At 45.0% G+C, this 13,767-nt stretch overlaps 1 protein-coding gene across 6 annotated transcripts in view; it reads right to left on the bottom strand.

The window, feature by feature from the left end:
- The window catches only part of LOC126215124 (uncharacterized), a 60,396-nt gene that overhangs the window by 30,506 nt on the left and 16,123 nt on the right, over positions 1-13,767 (bottom strand). For all 6 annotated transcript variants that reach the window (XM_049941784.1, XM_049941785.1, XM_049941786.1 and 3 more), the window contains exon 2: positions 5,667-5,731. Coding sequence is in view for 5 of the 6 variants with exons in the window: in XM_049941785.1 (XP_049797742.1) it covers positions 5,667-5,731 (65 nt within the window). In the remaining variant the exon portion in view is untranslated. The remainder of the gene's footprint in view (positions 1-5,666; positions 5,732-13,767) is intronic.

The raw sequence follows: 13,767 nt of genomic DNA on the forward strand, positions 1-13,767 counted from the left end.
GATTGGAATTATTATATTCTTCTTGAAGTCTGAGGGAATTTCGCCTGTCTCATACATCTTGCTCACCAGATGGTAGAGTTTTGTCATGACTGGCTCTCCCAAGGCCATCAGTAGTTCTAATGGAATGTTGTCTACTCCCGGGGTCTTGTTTCGACTCAGGTCTTTCAGTGCTCTGTCAAACTCTTCACGCAGTATCTTATCTCCCATTTCGTCTTCTTCTACATCCTCTTCCATTTCCATAATATTGGTCTCAAGTACATCGCCCTTGTATAAACCCTCTATATACTCCTTCCACCTTTCTGCCTTCCCTTCTTTGCTTAGAACTGGGTTGCCATCTGATCTCTTGATATTCATACAAGTGGTTCTCTTCTCTCCAAAGGTCTCTTTAATTTTCCTGTAGGCAGTATCTATCTTACCCCTAGTGAGACAAGCCTCTACATCCTTACATTTGTCCTCTAGCCATCCCTGCTTAGCCATTTTGCACTTCCTGTCGATCTCATTTTTGAGACGTTTGTATTCCTTTTTGCCTGCTTCATTTACTGCATTTTTATATTTTCTCCTTTCATCAATTAAATTCAATATTTCTTCTGTTACCCAAGAATTTCTATTAGCCCTCGTCTTTTTACCTACTTGATCGTCTGCAGATCATGGGTAGGGGAACCATCATCGAGATGAGACACGGCTGGGGGGGTTCTAGGCGCTTCAGTCTGGAACCGTGCGACCGCTACACCGACAAGGATCGGATGACATCCGTAGGCTCTGGTTGCGAGGCGAGACGGTATCTCTGGGGTAGAGGTCTGCGCGGATGCGGATATCCGCAGTATTTGTTACTTGGCGGATAAAATCGCGACCGGCGCGGATATCCGCAGGTCATCTGCGGATAATGAGCAAGGCATCTGCCCAGTACGTATTTTGCAATGTTAGTTCAAAACTTCAGGTCTGTTGACATTCTTAGAATCTTGCAGGGCCCGGGTAGAGCGGATGCCCGTTGTCCTCAGCCCCTGGCTACGACCGGCGCAGCTGTACCCGAGAGACCTGCACCTAATCCGTTTCCGCGACTGTGTCTTTTGTGTGGCCTGTGAAGTGCTCTCTGAGTGGCAAACCTGCCCACTGTCTACGGCCCGTTGCAATTTTCCACTGCCTTCAGTTAGCGCTTTGTAGTGACCGAGTGACAACGTGCATCGTAGCAAATATCAGTGAGAGTGCTTTCTTCAAATGAACACCGTATCGATGGATACAATTTTGTGTAAGGTGAAAAAAGGTGATTTTACATTAGTGAAGGAAAGCAAATTGAAATCACCAATTTGGAAAAAATTCGGATACTTATTTGATGGCAAGGAAAAGATAAAAGATATAGTGGCTTGTTTTGCATGTAGAAAAGTATATTCCCATACTGGACACGAAAGTGGAACTTCAAATTTGCTAAAACATTCGTGTGAGGCTCGACAAAGTAGCACGATTACTTATTTAAATACCGAGAGAGACGTGAAAGTTCCTGAAGTTCCGCCAAATTTGAAGACAGCCGTGACAGAAAAACTTATCAATCTTGTCAGCAAAGACATTTTACCATTCGAAGTTGCGTGTGGATCTGGGTTTCTCGAGACGGCACAGTTTCTTATTGATGTGGGGGCCAAGTACGGTGCAGTGAGTGCTAAGGAACTGCTACCTCATCCAACCACTCCTAATTTCTATAACCACTGATTTTGTTGTCACTCTTCGGAAGACGAGTTATTTTTTCCAGACAACGTCAATTATTGCTGGCAGTTTAACTTTTTCACAGGTGCGCCAGCATTTTGCAGTGTAGGCCTAGTACTGTAAATATTTTCACCTGGAAATGACGAGGACTGAACGCGTAAGCTATAATATAATCATCAGCTGACATGAATGGCTTCAAAATTTGACACGTCCAATCAGTGAGTACAAAAAAACTGTCGGTAAATGATGCAATGTGCTAGTAACAGTTTAAAACCATCGTCATTTTCAGCTGCCTTGGCACAAGAGCAGTAAAATATAATTGTTTCTATACACGTATTCTCATCATTTAATACTATTACATTGAATTTTATTTTTTTAAATAGCGTTTCCGATCTCACGAGATCCGAGCTGCTAATGTGTGTGCTCTGGAGAGCCAATGCTTTCCTGTTTGGAATGGTCTGCTTCAGAGTAGGTATAGAGTATTTCCTGTGATTTAACGAGTCAAAAGTAGTTAAGTTGTCGCAGAAATGGGACCCTAACAATAACTATGTCATTACATACCATAATTCTAAGTACTACTGTCTATTACTATTAATTACTCATTCAAATCTTAAATATATGTGGATGCGGATAAGGAACTTGCGGATGCGGATTAATTGCTGCGGATGCGGATTGGGACCTTGCGGATGTGGTGCGGATTGCACTTTTCTTATCCGCGCAGACCTCTACTCTGGGGGCAATGGAGGGGGTGGGGGAGTCTTGTCCTGGGGCTTATGTTTCTTCTTCTCTTTCAGAGGTGGAGGAGAGCAGGGCACAGAGGGAGCACAGGCTTCTGCAATATCCAGAAATAAGAGAGAGCAGGCGACTCGGGGGCGCACAGGTGGGGTGTCTCGTGGCCGAGTTGTGATAGAAGGCTCCCAGTCTGAGAGATGGGGGAGCCCCACCACCGGCAGGTGCCAAAGGAGGGCACTCCGGCCGGGGAGGGAGAGCGGCTCCCGGAGGGGAGTCACGGGAACGGCGAGGGAGGGAGAGGGGAACGGGACGGGGCCGGGATACGGAAGAGGCAGGAGCGGGGAAGGGTGTTAACAGAGGAAAAAGGTGAAGAAAGTGACACCGGACGGGGTCTCTCGTACTTTTAGCGAGCCTCAGTATAAGACGGGCAATCCGGCGACTTTCACTCCTAGATCATCATTTCTCTCCTGTAAGCTGGGCAATCTAGTGAGCGAGGGTAGTGGCGGTCGTGACAATTAACGTACACGGGTGGCAGAATACGGGGGCTTCCCTCGCAGACTGAGTGTCCACAGTCACCACCCCGAGGGTCCACCGTACGGTGGGAAAACGTATGCCAAAAAATCGAGCACCGAAAGCACCTCGGGGGTGGTGGGACGTACGGCTTCACATCACACCTGTAGCACGTAACCTTTACCTTCTCTGGGAGGTATTACCCTGTAAAGCCACAATTTCTTCACACGTCGAACAAAATGAATGCCGCATCACTCCAGATTCGCCAGAGTTCGTCATCAGGTTGCAGGGTGAGATCCCTACGAAAAATGACTCCGTGGACCGCATTCAGATTGGTGAGCGGAAACTGACATTAGGACATTGCCAAAATGATCACAATCGTGAAGAGCTGCAGATTGGGTGGCAGACGAAGCTTTCGTCAACAGGAAGCCCGACTGCATCTTGCCGAGAGATTCCACTTCACCAAACTTGTCCTCAATGTTCTCTTTGTGGTGGCGAATATGACCCCATCCGTAGTAGTACAAATGAGGTAGCGGGGAAAGTGTTTCGTCCCGAGACGGTGAGCACGGCCCTCTTCCCACAATGTAGCCAGGGAAGGAAAGGCTGCCGGGTCACACAAAGCGACATTCAGTGATCCTTCACCATTCGAACAGACGGCTGAGAACGGCCAGATTTTTACAGCCGGATACGCTTCCTGCAGCAAGTATCTGCCCCGGTAGCGCCCACTCCGATCGGGGTCTCCCCGTGGGCACCACCCGACCACAGCCAGGGCTACCTGGCAGAGGCAACTGTTGCCAGCAGTACTGACACTCCGGGAAGACGAGCAAACGTGCGGAGGGGACAGCTCGCGTATCGGTAGCGCGATCCCCGTGTCGTCAGGGGGCTCGGCTAGACGGGTACGTAACACGCCCACAACAGGACTGTCTACACGTGCCGGTGACCTAGCGCAGTGGAGAGGGGCTACGATGGGGAAGGAAAGGGGAAAGCAATCCACACCGCAGATGGCTCACACTGAAAACGGGAATTTAGATGTGGAGGTGAAACATCGAGTGGGGACCTAAACACCAGAAAAGATATGAAACTTCCTGGCAGATTAAAACTGTGTGCGCCGACCGAGACTCGAACTCGGGACAGAACAGGCAGGAGGAATAAGCAATACAGAGAACCAGGTGGATAACAATGTCTACATAAATTAGAACACCGAAAGAGGGGAAGGAGGGGGCAGTGGGGAAGGACTGAGGATAGTGGGGGAGGGCCAGGATGAAGGAAATGCAGCCCGGTCTAACAACCCTACCACAACAATGGTCAAAATTTAATAATGATTGTGGTGTTGCTCACACTGCTAAATACTGCATTTTCGGGCAACAACACAGTTATTATGTGGCAGGTGTCATTAGAGCACAGTTAATAAAGTCATTTCATGTAATAATGAATAAATTAGGCACTCATCTTTTCGTGTTTCTCACACTGGTCTCGTCGTAAAATCGTGGCTCAATTGTTGAAAATCTAGGTGGTGATGATTCCGAGCTTGGATGCAAAGAAGTTTTATTCTGCTATATTCAAAAGTTTTGTAGATGCACTTCACAAACCATTCTTAAAGATTAAACCTTTCAAAGTTAGCACAATGTTGATGTAAAAAAATAATCAGCACTCCAAATTTAAGTTACACTTCCTTTTTATTGCAATATCACGTAACACACAAAACATCACTTCACAATACAAAACATACTTGAAAACATCTTCCTCACTGTTAAATTTCTCATTTTATAAGCTGACTACAATATACGTCTTTCCAACATGACGTCCAAGACTTTACTTTCTCAAGGTCAGACTCTCTGACCAACTGCTTACGGGCCCAAAATTAAGAGTTACAAATACGTCAAAGATCATAGTGACAAAAGTAAGAATACACATAAGACTAATATCATTGCAATACACACATATCGATGTATCAAAGTACCTCTGCATTAATGAAATCAAATCTGAATGTTGTCTCAGAAATATGTTAACTACTTTAAACACAGTAGAATATTGCTGGTATTGAGAGGTTCAGGTGAGCTGCCGTAATGCGTAATTCGAGTATCATTACACCAGGTACAAATAATGGGCTGCATGAGCTCGGGGCCCCGTGTGCGCCACACACAAACTCAGAAAAGAATCTTGAGAACCCTGGGGGAGGGAGGTGGGGTGGGTGGGGTGGTGTGGGGGGGCACTTAGCACAGAAAATATGTCTCCGTTCACTGCCTAACACAAAATTCTCCCAATTTTGTCAGCAAGTATGGACAAATAGTGTGTCGTATAGTATACCATTCTGCATTAACTGTTCTTCGATTCCCTAAATTGACGGTTGTGACACATCCACTATAACAAAAAATGAGAGGCTATTTTTCACAACTGTACAGAACTGTAAAACCTAACAAGTACTTTAAACACATGACAGATTTTCTTCTAATGAGTTACTCCAGGTTTTGTACTTTCCAGTTACATCAGTTAGACACACAACTGCAAACTTACGGTACGAACTTTGTAAGTGATACATTCCAAGCAGGCAACTCAATATTATGAACTTCACATTGTAATCTTTTCCAGTGCCAGTCATCAGAGAGAAATTAGCTGGATGATTTTGTTCAACACAGTGACTATGTGCTACTAGAGCTCCTTCGGGTTTTTGTACCACATATGAGCAGAATATTGCATCGAGATACAAACAGAGCTTCCAAAAGCCTTACCTCAGTTTGCACACCTCCTGCAGCTGGTCCAAAAAACCCGTGTGCAAGAGCCAACTCCGCAACACCTGAAATTTAAAATATTTATAAAATAACTACAAAAAGGGAAGAAAATATGTTGCTTGCTCCACTCTGTTTATTAATGTCATCACCAAACACCTGCCCACAATGTTTGTTTACATGCATCAGTTTCTTTTACCATTACGATCTATGTGTGATATACAGGAAGCAAGAATCTAAAAAAAATTAAGAGAAATCCATGTGCCACATATTCTACTACGTTTATGCTATTAATTTGTTTGAAGGCGTCAATATCAAGCACAATTGCGTAAAATCCCCATATTCCCTCTTGGTTCCAACACATTAATAAAAGCGAGTGATTATAAGACATCACTTCGCCATACTTTTTTATGTAGTCTCCAATCAAAGGTAACAGCTTGCACTGCAAGCTACAATATGTCTAAATTTAATATGCATATCTACTACTGTCAGACCAGATGTTGCCATTGTGAATGACACAGCTGCATTTTAAAATAGATGCAGCCTGATGACAATCCGATGAGCAGTACTCCAAAGCGTATCACCCCATCCAGTCAGTTTCACTACACACATTCATGTTTAAGGTTTATATGTTTACATTTCAACATGCATAATTATTCTTAATTATATTTAGTCATATACAAAAATTATTTTAATTGGTCATAAATTGTACAATTATTGTTTGTAATGTAAGAAAATTTCACAGTCATATCTTCAGTATAAACTGAAACAGAAGTAATTTACATAAAACATGAATTGTCATAAGAAACCATTAGAACTGGAGGGAAGTGGAAGTTATAACTTAACTATGAATGAATTTAACATCGTGTAAAATTTATTGTTAAAACAATTATTACAGTATGAATTTCAATTTAAAATAATGCAAATTTTTTCACCTTCACTACTGAAACTCACTAATAGGGGAGTACTCCAGCTGTCACACAAGGTGTAAACTATGGAAAAAAATCACAGAGGAAAGATAGAGAACAACCATAGAATTGCAGCTGCAAGACTGACAATATGCCTTCAGAAATAACAGATCAATAGTGGATCTAATTTTTAGTATCTGCATGCTGATGGAAACATACCAGGAGAAAGGCGAGAACCTGTTAACAGTGTTCCTAGATGTAAAGGAGGCACATCGTAGTGCTACAAGGGAACAGATCTGGAAGTGCCTAAGGAAAAAAAGAGATGTACTTCACAGACTGGTGACGTCGTGCGAGACTGTGTTAGCTGTGTACGAGTTGCCGAGGGGCGGTCTTCACAATTTCAGACGAAGGGTGGAGCTCGACAAGGCCGTACATTGTCCCTGCAACTGTTCAGCACTGTTCTGGATGACACAATACGGAACATCGAGAAAAGTTTTTGTGAATTTAATGGAGTTCCCTTTGCTGATACGATCTGGGGGTGAAACAGATGAGAAAGTTCAGACCGGGCTCAAAATAAGGAAATCCCAGTTCCAGGAATACAGCTTCCACACCGACGAGACCGAGACGGTGATGATGGCAGTCGACAGACGTGGACATCTGGCGAGTGTGAATCTGTATCACCAGTGAGAGTGTACGTACAGTTTTCTGCATCTCATCTCAGTAGATTACCGACACTGTGTAGTTGCTGAATTCTGCACATAAGTGAAAACCCTTTCACAGGATCCAGATTCCTGAAAAAGTGACATTAATTGTGTTAAACACCTATTTCATACCAATATTGATCTAGGGTACTAAAGCGTGCTCACAAAGAGTGTCCCAGAGACTGCAGGCATCAGAAATTACACTTCTTCGTCCAACATCCAGAAGAAGTTAAGGAATGAGGAGGTGAGACAGCAGGCACGACTCGGGACATCCCTTCCGGACTAAAACAGCACATCCAGACTATGGTGATACACTCTTGCAATGAGGCTGGAGCGAACAACAAAAGCCCAAATAAATTCGGAAAAAGGGGTGTAAGAACGTAGCCTATAAGAAGACACACAATCTTTCATATGGACATAATCAAGGATGCCCTCACTGCCAGAGGGTGGACAATAGATGATGTTCCCCCTGACAGGCTACATGCAGACAGGATGTGGAAGAAGCTCATCAACAATAGCCGGAAAACTGGACCCGTACAATGATTACGGTCACTGCAGAAACTGTAAGAATGTTTAGATGATTTTCAATGGTAACTAAACTAAAATACCATCAATAATGCACATACTTGTTTACACTGTTAAGAACATATTCACATTTCGGCAGCTGTGCCTGCCAAATCAGTTCAGTTCAGTACCAGACAATTCAATGTAAAAGTTTGTGAAAGTGAAATTTAAGGTGCTGTCCAACTTTTATTTAACAATTTTCCATTTATGTAAATTAAATTGAGTGCTGTCATATTCAAAATACAAAAAACTTGGGCCTTTCCTTTTTAGTAATGAGCAGATAATCTGTATTACTCCATTACAAAACATACAAAATTAAATATGTTTGCTTATGAAATGAAATCTCTTGCTCTTAAAAAAATTGCAAGTAAGCTCTGTATCTGTTATGACTTGCCGATCTTTCAAAGTGCCGCCGCGCAGTTATGCGCGTCCTCTACATGCGGCGCTGTCTGCCAGCCGTGCAGCAGCAGCGCCACCTAAGTGGCCGGCCAGCCAGTGGCCGCTAGACTTGGACTCAGTTAGAATTTGACTGTCAAAGTTTACTTCATCTGTGACTTTCATGTACTGCGGCTTTCTTGAAATATATTTGTTCAACTTGAAGTTATTACAATTGGCGACGAGGTAGTGATTTTTCTTTTCCATCGTTGACCCACATGTTTCCATGGCTACTTTAGAACAACTATTGCAAGGTCTCATAGAACAGCAAACGCTTCTCACAAATGCGATTCGTGATTTCGTCGCGGCATCAAATGCGGGGCGTCTCTCGTCGTCGTCTCTACCTACTTTTCCTCCTTACGACGAGACGGCAGAAGACTGGTCTGATTACAAAAAACGTCTTCGACAGCACTTCTTGGCATTTCATGTCGCGGACGAACAAACGTGTAAGCCTCTGTTCCTTTCACGGATTTCACCTCAAATGTATCGGTTGTTGTCACAATTGGCTCCTTTGAAAGATCCTGCGTCTTTGTCCTTTCCTGAAATGTGCTCACTTCTGTCCGTCTATTTTCAAATCAAACGCATGTGGTAGCCTCTCGTGTTGCCTCTTATCGTTGTCAAAAACAACCGAATAAATCCTATCGCGCTTGGGCCGCTGAACTTCACGGCCTCAGTAAATAGTCTCAATTTGTTACTGAAGTTCACAAAGTATCCTACGCTGATTCCATAGTACGGGATGCTATTATCCGGTCAGCGCCCGACAAAGAAGTTAGACAACGTGCCCTTCAGTTGGCAAATCCGACTGTAGATGAAGTCCTGTCCATCGCTCAGTCTTTTGAAATTTCTCACACCGCTGGGGGGCAAATGGAGGCATGGGGTGACGTCGGGGAAATACAACCTCTGTGCGATGTTGACGAAGCGTGTGGCGTGTCCCCGCTGGCCGACATGGCCTCAGTACGCTCCCAAGCGCAGCCTCGGCCTAACCGTAAACAAACCTCTAAGAAACTGCCGCAAAACCCACGGCAACTTCCTTCATACCCGCGGTGTTTTACGAAACATTCACGAGAAGATTGTCCACAACGTTGGGCCGTGTGTCACAAATGCAAAAAAAAGGGGGTCATGTGTCATCCGTTTGCAAATCCGACCGCATACATGATGTTCCTGAACATGACGCTGATTCTGATTCTGTGTTGTCTGTCAATTGTACTTCTTCCCTTTCAGGGATGTTATTCCTCACTGTCCAAATACTTGGTCAAGATGTTCGCATGCAGGTGGATACTGGCTCTGCTGCCACTATCATCAATTCTCAGACGTATCTTCAGTTTGGTTCTCCAATCCTGTCACCTGTCACTAGGCAATTACGGACTTACAATAAACAGAAGATTTCTCTCTTGGGACAATTTGATGCTGAGGTATCTTACAAATCTGTCGTTCGCACCGTTCCCATATTTGTGGTCAACCATAGTAACGTGGAGAATCTTTTTGGTTTCGATGCCTTTCATGCTTTTGGGTTCTCCATAGATGACTCTGTCAATACCGTCGACGACATTTTCGTCCCTTTTTTTCTCCTGGGTTAGGCCGTGCAAACGACTTTGAAGCTCATATCACGCTCAAACCCACAGCTCGGCCTAAGTTTTTTCGGGCTCGGCCCATTCCTGTGGCCCTTCGTGATCAGGTCAAATGGTCTTGCTTCCTGTCACTTCCAGCGAGTGGTCCTCTCCTGTTGTTGTCGTTGCCAAGTCAAATGATGACATTCATCTCTGTGGCGATTTCAAAGCCACTGCAAATGCTCAATGCCTTATTGACACTTACCCTATGCCTCGACCTGAAGAATTGTTCACTAGACTTGCTGGAGGCCAGTGTTTTTCTAAACTTGACCTGTCAGAAGCTTTTCATCAACTTCCTCTCGACACTGCTTCCCGGCAGTTTCTTGTCCTTAGCACGCCTTTCGGCCTCTATCAATACCATCGATTGCCATTCGGGGTTGCCAGCGCCCCTGCTCTCTTTCAGCGAATCTTGGAACAATTATTGCTCACTGTCCCTGGGTGTATAAATTACAGGACGACATTGTTGTCATTGGCTCCACCATTGACGAACATCTTCAAAATCTCCGCACACTTTTTATGTCTTACAGACTGCCGGTCTAAAGTGTAATCTTCAGAAAGCAAAATTTTTTCAGGCATCTATCACGTACTTGGGGTTTGAACTCTCTCGGGACGGTATTCGTCCACTTCAGCAACCTGTTGCTGCAATCGATGCCCTTCCTCGCCCTACATCTGTTAAGGAACTGCAGGCCTTCTTGGGGAAAATAGCATACTATCACAAGTTTTACCGTCTGCTGCTTCGGTGGCTCAGCCGTTGCATCGCCTGTTGCATAAAAACGTGCCTTTTCACTGGTCCGCGTTATGCGATGCGGCTTTCCAGAAACTGAAGACTATGCTGAAACAGGCCCAGTGCTTGGCTACTTATCGACCTGGCCAACATCTTGTTCTTGCCACGGACGCCTCTCAATACAGGGTCGGTGCAGTCCCTACGCACCGTTTTTCTGACGGTTCTGAACAACCCATTGCTTATGCCTTCAAAACGCTCACGGATGACCAACAAAAGTATTCTCAAATTGAAAAAGAAGCTTTGGCCATTATTTATGCTTGCTCTTCATAAGTTTGGTGTTTTTCTCTATGGAGCCAAATTTCATCTTGTTACAGATCACAAACCACTTGTTTCCTCGTTTCATCCATCAACGTCACTTCCCGACAAGGCTGCACAGAGCCTCCAGCGTTAGGCTCTTTACTTGTCTCGTTTCAATTATCAGATTCATTTCCGGCCAACGGCTCAACATGCAAATGCTGATGCACTGTCTCGCCTTCCCATGGGTCCTGATCTGGCATTCGATAGGGACGAACTTTTGTGTTTCCGCCTGGATGTTGCCGAGCAGCGGTTTGTGGACGGGTTCCCCATCCGGGGACCGGCTGGCGCCTGCTACAAGTTCTGACCCTACCCTCTCCCAGGTTTTACGACGCTGTATTCAGAAGGGTTGGCCAGATCGTCTGTCCGCTAAGACTTCTGATCCGTTGCGGAACTACTACGCTTTGCGTTACCGCCTCACGGCTAGGAATGGTGTTATCCTTCTTTCCACCGAAAATGCTTCGCCACGTGTTGTGGTAACTGCGTCTTTGCGTGCTTCGATCTTCGCCTCCTTCACCAAGGGCACTGGGGTGTGTCTCGCACTAAATCTCTGGCGCGCCGTCATGTGTACTGGCCAGCATCGACTCTGAAATCACACACACGGTCGCTGCCTGCGGTCCTTGTGCATCACAGGCCGCCGCCCCCAAGTCATCTTTGTCAGCGTGGCCTTCGCCTGAGAAGCCCTGGGAGCGTATTCGTGCTGACTTCGCGGGACCTTTTTTAGGTACTTATTGGTTTCTCGTTATTGACACCTACTCTAACTTTCCTTTCATTGTCTGTTGCACGTCGCCTACCACCGCGGCAACCACCAATGCTCTAGCTCACATTTTCTCTTTGGAAGGCCTTCCCTCTACTCTTGTTACTGATAATGGTCTGCAATTTGCCTCTTCCGATTTTGTGGATTTTTGTGCATGTCACGGCCCCTCCGTTCCATCCACAGTCAAACGGTGAGGCTGAACGACTGGTCTGCACATTTAAGGCTCAGATGAGGAAACTCCTGACTTCTTCTGCTGCTGATGATGCGCTTCTCCAATTTCTGGCTTCTTACCGTTTCACCCCTATGGGCGACCACAGCCCGGCTGAGCTCTTACATGGCCGACAGCCCCGCACGCTACTTCGTCTTCTGCGGCCTTCCACCTCACGGCCGCGGGTGCCTTCGCTCGGCCGGTTCACCGCCGACAACCTTGTATGGGTACGGGAATATGGCAGGCGGCCAAAATGGAGTCCTGGCCGCATCTTACGACACCGTGGCCGACGCCTGTATGAAATCCAGACGGACACGGGTGTTGCAGTGCGTCATTCGGATCAGCTTCGGCCTCGTGTACTGGCAACGCCTGTTCCGGATGCCGCTACACCACCTTCGGCTTTACCTGACGCTCGGAATCTCTCATTACTCACAACACAGTCCTCTCACCATCATGTCGGTGCCAGCACAAGAACTGACGCCACCAGGAGACGTGCCCATGCAGGAACCAGATGACCATCATCTGTCGAAGCAACTCTACTCGCCTCCTACTCCTACTGACGCGGACACATCGCCCATGTCTCCTGTTATAACAACCGGACTTGCCACAATGGGCAGATTGGTGCACAGGGTCCCAGCAGATTCGACCCCCACGTCTCATGTCATCTCGACCCGTTATCATCGGGGACACTTTCGTCCGTACGGGAAGCTTCCTCCTCGAGACTTTGTGGCCAGTCAAACAACACCTATGGACGTTAGTAATCTACAGGCCACCTCCATCGAGACCTGTACAAAAAATTCAAAGGGGGGAAAAGTGTTGTGACTCGCGGATCTTTCAAAGTGCCGCCGTGCAGATACCCACGTCCTCTACATGCGGTGCTGTCTGCCAGACATGCAGCAGCAGTGCCACCTAAGTGGCCAGCCAGCCAGCGGCCACTAGACTTGGACTCAGTTATGATTTGACTGTTAAAGTGTACACACATCTTACTCTGTTTACTTGATCTGTGACTTTCATGTATTGCGTCTTCCTTGAAATATATCTGTTCAACTTGAAGTTATTACAGTATTTTACGTGAAGCAGTTACAGTTCATTAATTTGGAATGATTGGACTTTATTATGGAAATACTGCTAGGAGAATAATAATTATAGCAGGGATTTTATAGAGGATAATAATCAAAATAAACCATAATCTACCATTGGCCTTTATGATTAAGAGATTTACAAGACATTCAATTTCTTTAACTCCAAATGGTGATAATGAGATATTTAAATGAGGTGAAGTGACTTATCAGTGAAGGAATGCATGCAGTTTCGTGTATATGAATGATTTTGTGAGACAAGTCATATAACGATAAACCTCCCTTTAGCTGCACTATATGGAATGTAAACAAGGAACATCTATGTAACTACATTCACACCCATTTTGTTCTCAACACCCAGTTGTGGAAAGGAGTTAAATAAAACTTCAGACTTAACCTAAAATGTTAAGTTTTATGCATTGAAAAAGTGCATAATAGGGTGGGAACAGAAATTTTTCTTTTAAAATGTGGTGCTTTCACTAGATGCTTAACGTACCACCAACAGCTAAAACTTCTAACAAAAAAAGTTTTTCAGCAAATTGAGAGCATACTACAAACAGAATGCCTAGGACAAGATAAGATCCCTGGATGGGTTACATACAACAAATGACAAAGTATAAGAAAAATTGACAGGAAATTTGGACATTTCACTCTGTTGTTGGCAAGTATATATTTCCACACAGGAAAAATCGTTAAATGTGATGAGATGCATTACATTTCATTTGGGGGCAGATAAGGTAAAAAATTGAATCCTTATTAAAGAAATA

Source organism: Schistocerca nitens, chromosome 12, assembly GCF_023898315.1.
Source record: "Schistocerca nitens isolate TAMUIC-IGC-003100 chromosome 12, iqSchNite1.1, whole genome shotgun sequence".
Lineage (NCBI taxonomy): Eukaryota > Metazoa > Arthropoda > Insecta > Orthoptera > Acrididae > Schistocerca > Schistocerca nitens.